Source organism: Eleginops maclovinus, chromosome 14 (genome assembly GCF_036324505.1).
Source record: "Eleginops maclovinus isolate JMC-PN-2008 ecotype Puerto Natales chromosome 14, JC_Emac_rtc_rv5, whole genome shotgun sequence".
Taxonomy (NCBI): Eukaryota; Metazoa; Chordata; class Actinopteri; order Perciformes; family Eleginopidae; genus Eleginops; species Eleginops maclovinus.
The window spans coordinates 10,041,835-10,055,359 of NC_086362.1; the positions used below are offsets into that span (position 1 = coordinate 10,041,835).

General features: G+C 42.5%; 1 protein-coding gene across 1 annotated transcript; it reads right to left on the minus strand.

Annotated features, from left to right (window-relative positions):
• Positions 1–158: 158 nt before the first annotated feature.
• LOC134875933 (dynactin subunit 1-like) lies at positions 159–13,034 on the minus strand. The gene is given in 33 exon segments (XM_063900690.1): positions 159–669; positions 781–870; positions 956–1,029; positions 1,105–1,300; positions 1,377–1,495; positions 1,921–2,087; positions 2,179–2,321; positions 2,410–2,535; positions 2,621–2,752; positions 2,944–3,108; positions 3,305–3,517; positions 3,657–3,725; positions 3,864–4,032; positions 4,141–4,249; positions 4,252–4,300; positions 4,412–4,564; positions 4,657–4,773; positions 4,858–5,049; positions 5,284–5,388; positions 5,509–5,668; positions 5,844–5,922; positions 6,020–6,224; positions 7,166–7,363; positions 7,836–7,859; positions 8,359–8,511; positions 8,925–9,017; positions 9,296–9,319; positions 9,918–9,938; positions 10,242–10,273; positions 10,375–10,456; positions 10,599–10,793; positions 10,902–10,967; positions 12,869–13,034. Coding segments are annotated over 32 exon segments (3,834 nt in total). The 5' UTR covers positions 10,944–10,967; positions 12,869–13,034; the 3' UTR covers positions 159–531.
• Positions 13,035–13,525: the final 491 nt, after the last annotated feature.

Here is a 13,525-nt window from a genome sequence, read left to right on the forward strand (position 1 = left end):
TGGTTTGAGTGTTGGTTGCATAAGCGTGTCAGTAGTCAAGGACAGCTACAGTACTCCACAAGACAGACCTCTCGTAAACTGGTGGCAGCAGACCTACATATCTGACAGGAATCTTTGAAGCACATACAGTAAGATCACATCAATTTTGCCCAACACGCTTCTTGCTCTGAAGTGAATTGCTTGCTTTTATTGTCTGAACGAATACAAATACAATTGTAAGCTATCAATGGGGGCAACTACAGTAAAATTATGTTGCCAGCTTTTCCCACCAAGTTAGTGAAACATGCATAAAAACGTGAAATTGAAAACATGACACCTTCATCGTGTCACATTCAGAAGTCGAATCCATTCAAAAAACATAACGTGACTACAAAGTCTCAGTTTTATTAGTGCTAAAGTCTTATACTGGGATACAATTTCCTGAGAATCAAGAAAAACAAAGGGATAAATAGGTGAATGTTGAAGTAAATTGGAATGAGGAAAAAGAAGGAAAGCACTTTCTGCTGTGCTGTGGGCCAGTGGCACGTTGTGTTAGGCCATAAGGAGGCGGTGCACTTCGTGCAGCTGCTGCCTGGACAGGACGAGGCGGTGCACTTGTTCCTGTCCGCGGGTGCATGGGATAGCAACACGACCTACAAAGACTGATCCCCCCTGCTTCTCTTCCTTGGCCTAGGAAACAACACGTATGTAGGTTAGTAAATGTGACATGGGTAACTGCTATTTCGTGAAGTATTATAAGCTCTTGACTAGGACAAAAGTCACTGTAATGCAAGGTTTTACCTTCACAAAAGATGAGACGGGGAAGGTAGCAAAGTCGGAGAAAGCCTTAGCTCCAGGGTTATGGGAGACGACATGTTCGGCTACTTCTCCCTGAAACAGAAACATTGTTAATGTTTAGTATCTCGTGTCCGCTTCATGAGATTGAGGAAAATAGTTGTGATGCTGATTTTGACACCTTGAGTTTGTCCAGAGCATTACTGAGGTTCTGCATTCGAGCCGTCTGCTCCAACATCTGGGCGGAGGCACTAACTGCAAGGGAGAGAAGGAATATGAACTAGAACACTCAGCACACAGGAGAAGAAAAGGCTAGCAACTGAAACACACCTGCTGTCTTCCCAGTGATGTCCACCACCTTCACCTCCGAACTCAGCTTGTGCAGGGTTGCCAGCAGTTGGTCGGTCCTGCGGTAGATGCCCGTGTTCAGTCCCTCGGGTGGCATGGAGCTTTCTTTGGAAGCTTGTGGTAGTTTGGCAGGACAGAGTGGAGGCAGGGAGGCCAGCTGTGCTCTCATCTTCTCCGCCTGTAAGAAAGACTCTTAGTCAATGTTACAGCTGGTATAACACAACTAAATAATACTGACTCCAACACAAGTGTACCTTGAGTCTGTTGTTTTCATTCTTGAGGTGCTTGATTCCCAATCTCTGAACTTCAATCTGCTGCCTGAGCAGAGGAGAGTCCACCACCTGCACCGGTCCTGCCATAGATGGAGGCAGACCTGATGGAGAAAAAGTAATTGTGGACAAATGTGCTGTTTTTATTTGATTGTTTTCCACTTATATGTTAGCTTTTTGCTAATTCGCATGTGTTTTTGTTATTTATTTGTTTAGTTAAGATTTTTCTCTTTGATACAATTATCTGTGTTTTATTTTGTCTTTTTTCCCAAATTCCTTTAATGTGTTTTTATTCCTTAAGTTCAGTGGAGGTCCTTTGTTTTCCCTGTATGCAGTCTTATGTGTAAATTGTGCAAAATTGGATTGGTGTCGGGTATGAAATACACATTTACTGCTACTTGTTGCAAAACATATCTCATCAGCTTTTTTGAATTGCTTTTTACAAGGTTCAAATAAAGGACATCCCAACATTTAACCAAAAATAAGACATTTCGGTCCTACAAAAATGACCACAACAGCAGAAATGTACCTCCTGCAGATCCCTGAACAATGTTGGCAATTCCAGAGGCAGCTGGGGCTCTCAGGCCTTCTATGGTCATCTTCGATTGGCTGTTAATACGTTGCTTCAACTCCGCCTTCTCCGCCTCCAGCTGGTCGATGTCAGCCTGCAGGGCATCCATCGTTTCCTCAAACTCCCTGAAGACAAGGAGAAATTAAAAGATGATCAAGCAGGAAAACAAGAAGGTCAAAAATGTGGTGACAGTTCTTCTGTCTTTATAAATCGTACTTTTCTTTCTTCTTCAGCAGGGCAAGGTTCTCGTCCAGTTTGGTCTGAATCTTCTCCACCCTTTCATCTGCGTCTTTAGTGGAGTTATCCAGCTTCTTCTCCAGCAGGCTCAGACGGACATTTGCCTCACTCAGCTCCTCGCCCTGGGAAAGAGGGGTGCAGACACATCAGTCGGATTCTTTCTTTTTCATACCTGTAGGTAGAGCTTGTGTAAGTCTGAGGAGGTGTTACCTTGATCTTGAGGGACTTCTTGACTTCTTTGATGACGGTCTCTCTGTCTTCTAGTTTCACTCCTAGACCTTCAGCGTCAGTCATCTCAGCCCTGACGGTGGCTGCTCTAGCTTCCACTGGAGGAGTCTTAGGACGAGATCAAACAGTAAGAACTAGTAGGACAGGGAAGAACTGATGATGTGATTCAGCAAAGAGGAAATGTTACAGATACCTGGCCCTGTGGTTTGTCAGCATCGTACTCTCCCTCCTGCATGGCCGTGGCCATCTTGTTCATCGAAGTGATGACGGTGCTGCAGGACTGGCGCAGACACTCTGTGCCGTTCAGGCCATGAGAGCCATACACCTGGGAGGAAGGAGATTAAATTTAAATAAAACAATAACACAGCTGCAACCTGAAACCTACCACCTATGTCTACTTGTCCCAAAACTACAATGCACAGAACATAGGGCATGGTGTTTTTAAATAAATTCCAAGAAACTCAATCAGTCAGCGACAAATGGCCCTTTGTTGGTACATGATTATAGTTGAACTACCTGCTCCAGAGCCTTGCAGGCGATATCCTCCAATTTGAGAGCGTTGAGCCCCCCCTCCTGTTCTGCCACCTGAGCAACCATCTGAGCTCCAGCCGCAGCCACTTCCTGCAGAACAGCCACCACACGCGTGTGCTGGCGCCTGCACTCCGTCAGCAACTCCGACACCTTCCAGAGGAGACATGTCGGTCAAAGATTTACTGTAGATCCATCATTTTGGTGTCAGCGTTAGAGCTTCACCGATCATTAAGTCCTTAAAAGGAACCTTTCCAGTTGCTAATTCTTAAACCTACATTGAGCTTTAGTTCCCTGCAGCCATGTGTGTGTTTTAACTTCTCTGTCTTTATGTGTGTGTATCCTGTACCTGTGGTCCGAAGTTGAGAGCAGCAGGCACTCCAACAACATCTGTCCCTGGCATGCGACGGCGGATCTTCTTACAGAACTGTTTGATATCAGAGCAGGAAGTGTCCAGGTCTTTCAGAAGGACAGCGAAGTTGGAGCCCTCCTGACCCGCAGACAGGAACGCTCGCAGACGAGCCACCTCCACCCCCATGCAGTCCAGGACGCTCTGGGTAAACTGGAAGTGAGAGGAAAAGATTAGTGAGGTATTGGAACTATGATTCTTGTCGACATGGCAAATAATAGAGATAATATATTTTCTTCTTAGTGGGAAAAGTACTAAAATGTGGCAATCTTTATATCTGTAAGAAACTTACCTTAATGTGGTCAGCCAGCTGCACTGTGCAGTCTTCAGTGTGATCTGCCAGGTGGACGCTGTACAGTTGCTGGAAGACAAAACAGTGAGAAACTTTATGCTTAATAAAAATAAGAATTTGTATCATTACACTGTTTTCCTTTAGTTTGATTGAGCCTGAAAGAAGACAGGGTAAGTAAGTTGATATATAACCACATTCTGTTGTTACCTGGTAGTACTTGATGGCCTTGGTGAGAGGCTCCACTTGAACGGTCTCATCCAGCTGATCTTTATGCAGCAGGTCGATGAAATAGTCCAGAGAGCGCTCATGGAAGCTCATTTCAGAGTAGAGTGTACCCATGCGCTTAAAGACCTCCACGCTGCAGGTACTCATAGCCCTACAAATCGGAGCAAAGAGCAGAACACCCAGAGTGTGTTACCAACCTTTTTCACATCAGTGTCGCTGCAACATATTAGAAATGGTAGATTTTTACTGCTGAGCTTACTGTTCATATTTGTGCAGAGTGGCCTGTAGCAGGCTGAGGGAGTACACCAGTCCTGAGGCAAAGCTGCGCTGATCTCCTGGAGGACCCCTGAGCCCCTGCCCCTGGGGCAAGTTCCGTTCAGGTCAAACTTCTCCTGGGCCTGTTTACTGATCAGCTCAGCCTGCCAGGTAAAGTCAAATGGAAGCATTAATGATAGAAACAAATCGAGTACTTAAAAAAAAATCAACAATAAAATCCTATGTCCCTGTTCCCAACAGACACAGCTTCATACCTTGCAGATGAGCCGGGGGATGAGCAGAAGCACCAGAATACAGTCGTGATCCCCACCATGACGGAGGAAGGAGTCTGGCATGAAGGAGGTGAGGAGGGATACCTGTCTGTTGGACTGAGCCACCTCCATTTTCCTCAGCTCCATCTCAATGGCCTAGGAACACAGATCAATAAGCAGCTGTTGTCAATTGTGTTAAACTGGTAAACTCCTCCTTCCTAGCAGAATTAAACATGAAGGTTTCCTACCTTAGCATAGGCCTTAGTCTCTGCAAACTTAATCTTGAAGTCAAACAGTTCAGCAGGCGGTTGTTGAACTTGTTCCGCATTTGCATTCTGCTGGCTGATCAGCTCTCTGTTGGCGTCCTGGAAGGGAAAAATCAAATACAGTGTCATGGCATTCCTAATTCAACAGACCTCAGTGTTCATGTTCCCCTCCTCTCCACCCACCTGTAGGCTGGCGGTCAGATCTCGGTATTTGTTAATGGTCTGCTGGTAATCAGCTACAGTCTCCTGGGCAGCCTCCACCTTTTTTTCAGCCTCTCTGACCTTTGCGCCGCTCAGATCCACCTGCTCCCTCAGCTCCATTTCCGTCTCCCGGCCGTTCTCCTGGAGCTCATCGTTCATCTCGTTGATGGCCTCCTATAGTTACGGGAAAAAGTAAAAGGTCAGTGACAGGTTGAATTAAAAAAAAGGAGATGTCTTTATGCCATTTTGTGGCTACTCATGCCATTATGTTGGTGGAACAATATCTTCTAAAAAAAACCTAATTGTGAATACTTCCATATTATCAACATTTTGTATTTGTTAAAAAATAGAAAAAAAGTAAGTAAGTCTTAATACTGCAGATGAGAATCATGGTGCCTGTGTACACACCAAATCAGTGACGGTTTCTCTCAGCTCTCTGACTTTCTCCTCCAGGTCGAGGTTCCTCTCCGTCAGGGTCTCCACCATCTCCTCTGACCCCAGAGCAGCATCCACCTGTTACAAGAAAACAATCATATATGAGCAGTTGAATTTACAGAGAAAAGTCTAGAAATAACTATTAAAAACACTTTATTTAACCTAAAGAAAGCAGCTTCACAAACATATCCTCTTTACCTGCTCCTTCAGTTCGTCGATTGTAGCCTCCGCCTGCTTCACATCTTCCTGCAGTTTTTCTTTCTGAGCCCTCAGAGTCTCCAGCTCAGTGTTCTTCTTCTCCATATGCTTCTGCAGCTTCACATGCTCCTGCTTCTCTGAAGTAGACAGGTCCCGCATCCTAAGGGGGGAAGGGGAATTGCAGACCTTATAGACAGTCCATGGTGAAGAGCAACATGTTGACAGCTTAACCTCACACATCCTCATTCAGGGCATCATTTTCATGCAAGTTCAAACAACAAGTGCTTTGTTTTCATTTGCACTTTGATCAAAGCTGCTTTTTTGATTTCACTGACCGAACCAATGCCTCCTTCAGTCTGCTGTTCTGCTCCTCCAGCTGTTTGACATGGTAACTTGAGGCTGCTCCATCTGACCCTGCAGGAGAAAAAGAACCACAGTTAATATAAGAAAGGAGGAAGGAGATACGCAGAACATTAAATACAGAGGCCTATGTAGATTAAAGAGTACAAACCTTTCTCTGAAATCTCATGTCTAAGGATCTCCAGGTCCATGGAGAGCTCCTCCACCTTTTCCTTCAGCGTGTCCACCTCCACTTGCAGCGACTCTGACCGCTCTTCAGCCATCTCCTTGTCCAGTGTAGCCATCTCTATGGCGTCGGCCGTGTCTGACATCTCCTCCATGTAGTGGTCCTTGGCCTCCTGTGCCTCACGGGCATCCTGGAGAGATAACAGTCTTTCAGTCTTAACCCATTTGTACCGGATGCTGCGCAGCGCAACATTCCATCTACCGCCGGCTGCTGCGTAGCGCAGCTTTGAAGCTCATGCCGGCTGCAGCGTAGCGCAACATTGTTGATTTGTCGTCATTTTCATGAGGCATGCAGCATATAATGCACTGTCATTGGTTCAAATACACATGAGGTGGGTCTTGTTGGGTTTTTTAAACCACGTGACCACCAAAATGTCGTGTGGTTGGCCGACAATCATGTCAATCAATCAGACATTCACGTGCGGTTTTTAAAACTTTTTTAAAGGCAAAAATGGCTACGATCGACGAATACTTTGACAGCGACGGCAGCGATTTGGAGAGAATGAGGAGTTTGAGAGGGAGGTGGAAGTAGAAGTTTTTGTACCTGATGATCCTTTGGTAGAGGACTTTCCCCACTCCTTTCCCACCTCTCTCTCATACCAAGGTGCCTTGGTGTGTGTGTTGGCATGTTTTAAAATGTTATTTGTGATTTGTTATTTTATCATATAAAATATTTTCCCTATCAATTTGATTTTGAGATTTTTTATAAAAATGTGTTGGTATGTTTTTGCTAAGGGAGCATGTTTAATACAACCTGCGAGTCTTACCTTTTAAATGCAATTTATTTCATGTTTCCATGTGCTACAGAGGCTACAGATATTAAAGTTTTCATAGACGTTGCCAATTCTTAGTATTTTTTCAGAAAACCCTCAGGAGATAAGGACATTTATATCTATTATACATAGGGTTTTAGAGCCGTTTTTTGCAGGCGTTTTAGGAGTAAATGGGTTAAAGGTCGGAAATTATCAATCTATCCTATCCTATCCTACAAAAGTATTTATTTCTTTGAAGCAACATATAGTAAATACCAATAATGCTTGTACAACAAATTATACTTGATTTTTCTGTGTACCTTCTTGGCCTCTTTGAGCTGTTTCTGCAGGTCAGCCTGCTGCTCCTGCATTTTGTTCTTCCACTCCTGAAGCTGCTCCAGCTGGATCTTGTGTTTCTCCAGCTCCTTCAGCTTGGCTTTGTCCTCCGTCCGTTTCATCTTCAGAGTTTCCAGCTTCTCCTCCAGGTCCTTGACCTGAGCACGCATTGATTCCTCCTCCTGAGAGGGATGGAATGGGTGGGGGAGAAGCAAGAGGACAGTTTAAATGTGTTTCCTTTAGAGGATTAACTGGACATCATTGATGTCCAAAGATTTTAAGGCTGAAATATAAAAAGTGTATCAGGTCCCTCCACCAAAATATCCAGAACAAGATAATCAATGTTCCAAATTAATTTCCAAGTAATTGAATTCATCCTCTGATTTAAGCCTCAACAGTAACTTTACATATATTAGCAATGAAGACAGATTTATTAAATCCCTTAAACAAAGTGGAGTTTAGTTTTCAGTCATCAGTGTCTCATAGTTAACCCATGCATCATCACCCGGAATTCACCGTGAGGACTTTTTAAAAAGAATCTTCAGAATTGACAAGCTGTGCTGAGAGTCATTTTGCTCTTTTATGTCATTCGAGTTTGTTAGTAAACTCATGCCAGATATCACCAGCATGCATGTAGCCATTAGAAGACTCTACCTGCTTGGAAACGACAGGTTCCACCTGGTCACAGAGACAACATGGATCAAATGGGACAAAACGCCAGATAAAATTGAAAAATAGGAACAAAATGATAAAGATGAGACAAACAAATCCTTTTTTTTTTAAAGCACATGATGATCTTCTGTGCTGTTGATTTACATGAATTTCACATGAAAATATGAAATGTGACACTACAGGCGTTCGTTGGCATATTTTCTGTCTCTTTCTATCCCTGTCAAAGGCACCATTGTATTTAGGATACTAATCTATTGTCAGATCAAGTCTGAAATTTGACTTGCATCACAGACATTTACTTATTATACAAATGTTTTGAAGCTACTAATGTTGCTTCGTTCAACGTTCTGTTCTGAAAGTTTATAATGCTGCGGGTCCATCAATTTAAACCATACTGTTTTACAGCAACATACACATGTTAAACCTTTGTTGAATTTATTTTGTACGATGGTTATAAACTTCACACTAACGTAGAGCTGTCTCAACAGCTGTCTCAATGCATTACCTTGCTTGGAGTAGACGGAATCGCAGCTGCTGTTGCTGCAGGCGACCCGCTGGGCTGAGGCATGACGGGAGCTCCCAGGGCCGCCGGATGGGAGGGGAGGCCCGCCTCACTGACATCTCCAGACAGAGAGGTGGACAGGCTCTCACGAGACGACTGGTGAGCAAAGCAGGTATGTTAGTGTGGTAAGAAAGGAAGAGACAGAAAGGGAAGATGTTTTGGTGTTCAAGTGTTAAATATCACTCAATCCGATAAACAAAACAAGAGCTTTATCCACACACAACTGAACCAAGAGTGAACATACGGCTTAACATGCTGTTCTGCTGGACTGTCTTATGCAAGCTTAAAATCAAATAACCTTCCTGACTTCATGCCACAGACCAAACTTCCCAATGTCCCTCACAGGAGATATAGTTCAAGTTCCTACATACACCTCTTAAAGTTCATTTATCTGTCAGAGCCCTGCACATGTGCACCGTAGAACCACAAATCACCAGTTTTCAGTGACATGACATAATTCACCACTCCCAGTGAAGTAACGGGTGAGATACCCTGATGACTGGGCATACCATGAGCGGCAGCGGCAGGTTGGAGCGGATGGTGGGACGGATCAAGAGGGAGGGGAGGGAGGTGGCGGGTGTTAGACGGCCTGGAGTGCTCCACTGCCACAGTGTGATCATAGACACCGTGTGAGGACTCTCAAGAGTTATTTGTACAATTCAGCTACATAGTTAGCTTGTCTTTACAGAATGTAACCTTATCAGAAAATATAAAAATGCACGGCCTTTTAACGTTTTCAAACATTTAAAGCTTTAGCCTTGATTTACACTTGCAAAGCACTCACAGAACATTAAAATATTAAAATGACAAAACTTCTTCGGGACTGTGTGATGTTTACAAATCATTGTTTTCCTCCACAGTCTGCTGTTGACAAGCTCACCTTGGCAGAGCGGCGGGTAGAGGACTGGAGGAGAGGAGGAGGAGGTGAGTTGCAAAAAAGAGGGATGGACACGCACACACACACAAGCACCCAGACACACACAGATATACACACACATTCATTGGTGATGCAAGATAAGAGATTAGCAGCACATAAAAATCATACCCACTGTTAGTTCATATCGTAGCTTTGACGGCTGCATGCACCATTTTAATAGTTATTCTTGATGACTGGAGCCATGGACGCTGAATACAATGTAAACCCATGCAACAGTGTTAAAACAGAGGCAAAATGTGACTGGATTGTGAGACTAAAAGGAATAACCAAGACACCACCAATATGGTCGTACAACTGCTGTTATTTCACCTCTTAATGTGTATGCTGGATGCAGAACTAAAAATAATATGAAACAAGCACCAAACAACAACATCTGATGTACAAAAAAAAGTGTGGCCACATAAAACCAAAGAGAAATCACAATGATGTGTCACAATGCCGAGAGATGTCTTTATGTTTCGTGCAAACGCCAAAATGTAAAAGGTCCAAAAAGACGAGTAGCCACGTTAGTGTGATTAAAAGAACCAAGGCAAAAGCAAACGTGTCGTAATTTAAATATTTCTACCTTCTTAACGTTCACAGGTGTCTGCAAAAGGTATTCAGGGAAAACAAAAATAAGTCAACCCAGAGGCTGAGAGGCATACACAGAACCCCATTGACATTGTTTAGAAAAGAGGGGAATATTTGGGAACACATTTGAAGTCAAAATGAAAACACTGCAAAGAACAAACCTAGAAAGATGCTCCGTGTGTGAAAAAAAAGTGATTAACATGAAAGACTAAATATAAAAGACAATCCATCCGTGTTTAAAGGAAAGTCATGAAAACGACGCAAAATAACTCAACTGAAAATGATTTAAAGCAGTGAAGTGCAGGTGAAGGTTTTCTACCTGCTTGGTTGATCTGGGAGTCTCTGGAATGTCTGGAGGAAACAAAATAAGAATTATTAACTTCTGTTTTTATTTATATTAACTCATACTTTCAAAAGTATGAATTTCAAACACAGCTGCGATGCACTCTCACCTTTCTGCTTCAGTGACCTTGCAATGCCTGATTCAGGAGTCTCTGGTGAGGTGGCACCAGAGCCGTCATCCACCACCTGGAGCTGATGAGGGGGACAGGGAAACAAAAGCTGTGTCATCAAGATCATGTCCATAAATAGTAAAACTTGTTGATAACGTAATTACTCTGACAGGCGTATAAACGGGCATGTATCCTTAAAAAAATAACATGTTTATTTGACTAACCTGGGACTGTCTGACAAATATCCCGTGGTTTTCCTCACAGGTGAAGTAGCGTTTCCCCTGCACGGTGCCATCATTCTTTCCTTTAGCCTCATCCAGTATGACACCCACCCATTTCCCAGAGGCAAAGAGGGTGGCTCCGATATAAGCAACGGTGCCCCGCTGACCCTTCCCCGTCACCTCTACTGTAGAGCCAATCTAGAAGAGGACAAGTACAGACTGAGTCAATGCACATATTTTGATAGTTGTTTATGTTTTCCTATCAATTTCTTTCTTTCTTTTGTCTGTTTTTAAAAGGGGACCTACCTTTGGAGGTCTACAACTCTCCACCGTTCCTGCGCTGCTCATTTTGCTGATCAGTGCGCTGGTCAGCTGGAGGATTGGGGGATACACGTGGGAGGAAGTTGTTAGAAAAGATGAGGAAATTTGGGAGAGAGAAAGAATAGGAAGTTTGTTGACCAAGGGGGATGGGGGGGAAACGGTGGGAGAAATAGAGACAGAGAGGAAAGAAGGTAAGATCATTACATAACAGACAATGTATTTACTTTATTTCTGAATTCCACAGAGATTATATCTTTCAATATCATATTCTTGTGAAAGACATAGCTCGGTAAGGTTATGTATGACAACGTTCTACAAAACACCCAAAAAACAGTATTGTTTTATGTGTAACACTTATGCCATCACATTTGTCGTTGCTCCCACTAGCAGTCTTTGGAATTAAAAATATTCAATGACAGGACAGTCTTGAGGCCACGGAGCACAGAAATACACTCATGCACCCAGTCATGTGTCCTGGACCACAATAGCCTTCCTGATAAACAAGTCATATCCCTGCCTTATTCACACAAAGATGCTCATTCAAGACAAACCAGGACAGCGATAGAGTCTAATCCTTTATGGAGCTTTAGAGACATGTGGATTCACGCTGCCTCAGTTTTGAACCACAGGGCAGAACACTGGATAGCAAAGGTTCATCAAAGCCATATGACAGAAGGCGAGAGATACTTTCAGAATCCTCTAGATTTAAAAGTGTATAAGATTAATGGAAACCAAAGCGCGCTTGTGGAATAAACATAAAGAAACGTCCTCTCCTCTACAGGTTATCAAGAGTTTTATTCCTAGTCGCTATTTCTGATGAGGATCCAATATGCAACCGACTGAATCCTGCATCCATTATATGGTGAGTCCCATGACACTTTCCACTTTATAGTTTTATTCCAAATATTTTAATGGAATTCTACTGATTACTTGAATGAACCAGGATAAAAAAAACGATTTACTAAATTAATTTAGTCATTATTCAATATTGAGAGTCCATGTTACTCACCCGGGGGGTATATGAATGTCGCCTGTTTAAAGCCATGATAGCAAGTTAAGATGGTTTCCCCTTCAGTACAAAGATAAGGCTCAAGTGCTATTTTTTCTCTGCTTTCACATCCCTTCCTCTTTTCCAGAGAGAGGAGAGGACAAAGACTGTGATTTCAGGGAGGGACCCTGTGTGGTGCATCACAAAACGTCACAGCTGATTTTAAGTAAAAGAGGGAGGGATATATCTGGCTGTTGTTTATCCACACAGCTAAATACATAGCACACATGGAGCCAATTCAGCAGGGATGAGATTCACTAGCCTTCGTTTAAATAGCCATTATTATAAACATAGCCGCTCTGCTGCTCATCTCTCTACTTTTTGGCTATGGTAATAAAACACGGTTGGGAAGTAGCAATGTGAAGAAAATTGCTGCATTTTCTTTTTTGTAATTCAATAGTTAGTCATCTTTTACAAACTAAGACTTTAACAATGAGTTCGTTTTAATTACACAATCTATAACCAGTTGAAACTGTGGTTTACTTGTGCTAACATGCCACTTGTTTGTGCTGTTATTGAGTGGCTGGGTGTTAATTTCACCATCGGTTTTTATTCGGTCATAAAACGATATATGAGCTTTGTGAACAACACAAAATTGACACAAAGATATTACGACAGAAGACGGTGGATAAATGTCATGGAAGACAACAAGCTAGTCTGCTGTTAGCTAATGCTAATGTTGTAGCATTTTCAGCCTGAGAAACACTCAAATTATTCTGACAGCCGTGACAGTTAGTCATTTAACTTACGCTTTACTTTAATACCTAGGTTTAGTTAGATATTAACATGTAGTCAACAGCTAGCAAGATTAGCTTCATAGCTAACATTAAAACTGTCCAACTCAGTTTAGCGGCCTAAAATCGGAAAGAAGCTCATTTATGATGTATTCTGTAATTCAACTCACCTGGCATACACAGAAATCCCTTTCTTTAAATGAGGGTCCTTGGGGTGTTCATACAGACAACAATGATCTTCTGTTGTTATTTTGTTGGCTACCTGGCTTGGAAATCCGGTAGTCTTTTCCGTTTTCTTACAGCTCACTTCCGGTGGCCTGACCGACCAAAGTTAAGCAGAAAAGTGTAAGTTAGCGCCTCTAGTGGCCGCGCCCATTTGTGCCGAAACACCTTAATAAGGTAGAAAGCGACACTATTTGTGTGGAAATCTGATAGCGACATTTGGGATAGTATCTTACTTTTACATCACACAACTAAAACACATTGTGTATGTTTATTAAAAGTCTTCCATATGACTGACTTATTTTACTTCGTGCATATATTTGATGATGGGGATTGGGAAATTAGGCCTTTTTAACTGTTTTCATTTTCATTTTATTTGTATTTGTGTTTATGTATGCATCAATAACATCATGAGAAATTCCTCGTATGTGTTCACCTACTGATTCTGATTAAAGCAGGACAATGGATGAGTGGAAAGTTTAAAATGAGCACAATAAGAAACAGGAAATAAATAAACAAATCAATTTCCTTCTCAAACATTTAAATGTGATCTTCAAAAAAATATAACACACTAATAACTAATAATACATACATTATATGATTGA